The sequence below is a fragment of the Nicotiana tabacum genome, chromosome 6 (genome assembly GCF_000715075.1).
Source record: "Nicotiana tabacum cultivar K326 chromosome 6, ASM71507v2, whole genome shotgun sequence".
NCBI lineage: Eukaryota > Viridiplantae > Streptophyta > Magnoliopsida > Solanales > Solanaceae > Nicotiana > Nicotiana tabacum.
This window is the reverse complement of record NC_134085.1, coordinates 154,914,235-154,916,623: the sequence shown is the minus strand read 5'-3', so window position 1 is coordinate 154,916,623 and position 2,389 is coordinate 154,914,235. Positions and strand designations below refer to the sequence as shown.

At 33.2% G+C, this 2,389-nt stretch overlaps 1 protein-coding gene across 1 annotated transcript; it reads right to left on the bottom strand.

The window, feature by feature from the left end:
• Positions 1-567: 567 nt before the first annotated feature.
• Positions 568-2,177, bottom strand: LOC107770614 (HVA22-like protein e). The gene is made up of 5 exons (XM_016589939.2): positions 1,988-2,177; positions 1,858-1,884; positions 1,624-1,746; positions 1,302-1,503; positions 568-703 (listed from the first exon to the last, which is right to left on the bottom strand). The coding sequence occupies exons 1-5, from the start codon at positions 2,032-2,034 to the stop codon at positions 692-694; spliced, it is 411 nt and encodes a 136-aa protein (XP_016445425.1). The 5' UTR covers positions 2,035-2,177; the 3' UTR covers positions 568-691.
• Between the last annotated feature and the right edge of the window lie 212 nt (positions 2,178-2,389).

Genomic DNA, 2,389 nt, shown 5'->3' with positions numbered 1-2,389 from the left:
ATGGAAAGTGCCAGGTAAAGGTCGTCAAATAGGTAAATTGGAAAAAACTTTGGATGAATTACAATGAATGGAATCAATAAATGGTCGTGATAAAACTTGGATTCGGTCAAGATGTACTGAAAAGTAAAGTTCTATTGAGAGCTTTATATAGCCCGACTAATGCTAATCTGCATTTTATAGTTTGAATTAGAAAATTTGTTGAATTATATTGGTTTAATTTACGATTGAGTTACTCTCTTTGAATTAATCTACGCCGATTTGCGAAAGGGAAAAGGGTAATTTTTGATTTGTTAATCAGAACTTTAACATAAACATTTAGTTTGAATTCGAATTCAAAAGTTTTGGTCTAATGGTCTCTCGTGATTTTCTCTTTCGGCTGAATAATTGCTTTCTTTTCCACTACAATTGTCTCCTCAAACCAACATCTTTAATTTACCAAAGACAGAATCCAGTAACAGGAAAGAAAAGGAAAAAAAATGAAAAAGAATTGGGAATCAAAGAGTAGACATATATATATATATATATATATACACACACACATGACATCTATATTAGCAGCACCGTCCATTTAATCCAAAACAATAGAAATATATTATCTCGTCAGTGCATTACAAAAGGAAAGGAACGATTTTGCATATATCAACAAAACACCACCCACTTAGCCTAATTTGATGCTGCATCCTCAGCAAGTTTAATGCTCTCCCTGTTAAGCAAAAAAACACAACGAAATTATTCAATTAATCACACATTCGATGGCATACGAAAGAATTTTTATTAGTGACGTCAATATTTGATGAAGTAAACAAATGAATAAAATTATTGCAACCGCAGTCGGTGTCATCTTTTTATATTTATACTTAATATTTTAACTTTATTTATTATTTATACATATTACAAAAAAATTACATGACATTGCTCGGAACAAGGTGCCTATGCCTCTCGGCACGCACTTTGTTCTTTAGTACTTGTTCATTTCTTTTGCTCAGTGCCTTTTTCTTTTATGGTCAATGTTGAAAAGAAGTCCAAGTGAAAAAAGAAAAGGACAAAACTAGATTTAACCGGACCTAATAATAATAAATCGAAAACAACAACAGACGTTAGGTTCAAATATTTGGGTTGGTTACATAATCTTTTCAGAACAATGTAAATTTTATACTAACATATACGTTTGATATGAAAGATAATCAGAATCCGAGGTGCTTTTAGGTCTATTCTTTTCCATTTGTAAAATCTCATTACTATATTGGTGTCTCTAGAAATCATCAAAATATTTGAAGAAAAAAAGGGGGAAAGAATTTCACCTTCTTGAGGGTGATGAAATCCACAAGCTTGTTTTTAGGTTTGCCATTAGGAGACTGGGACTTGTCTTGAAAATATGAAGATCCATATTTCTTGATTAGCTTTTCCCTAACAAATTTCCCGTAGATGAAAGCAGCTCCTCTGAACTGGGGAAGAACTAACCATGCCACAAATGCCAACTTCACCTCGTACCAAATTGGTATCCTGTAGCAATATTACACAACATCATCCAATCAAAATTCACAAATTTACTACATATAAGTTGAATTAATCGATTTTGCTCTTTAATTCATTCCGATTAAATATCTACATTTTACTACTTACCATTGAAGAATGGGTTCAAGTACCATCTCCATGAGAGTAAGAAAAGAGTAGAGAATCCAATAAGCAAGCCATTGCTCATCATCTACCTTCGATGTGCTCTCTATTGCTACTACTGATGCATATCTATACAACAACACAAAAGAAATTAAGCCCAAGCTCGAGATATCCTTTTCTTCTTAAAAAGAAATGAACAAATAATAAGGTACGTAACACCATTTGTAAAGGATTACTTACAGAGGATACAGTAACATTACCACTGGCCTGCATGTTTATTAGAAAAAAAAAAATTAAAACCAACTGCTGAACGTTAGACGACATCGTAGAAAGATTGTCGTAGTAAAGAAATGAAAAGGTTAATTAATACCCGGCAAGAGCATGGAGGTGAGTAAGCAAAGTCCAGAATTTGCTCATGATTACTTTAGAACTATCGATATATTAGGTTGTGTGCTATAAAAGGAAAACAGAGAAACAGAGATCGAGTAGTACAGAGTCTAGTCTATTTGAAATTAAAGGACAAAAGATTGGATTTGGACAGCAATTATTGACTTGTTTTTAAAGAAGAGTTGGGACCAGCATTATTTATAGCATGGGGTGTACAAACGACGTCGGCAGTGGTAAAACTGGTCAAGTTAGCATCTTATGCATTTTGACGTGGCGTTCTAGGTTTTCCTGCACCGACCAGCTTTGTAACTTTGCGTACCGACGCCATCTAAGTTTTTATTAAACCATATCTCAAAACACATTATATAATTTTAAGGAAAACAAA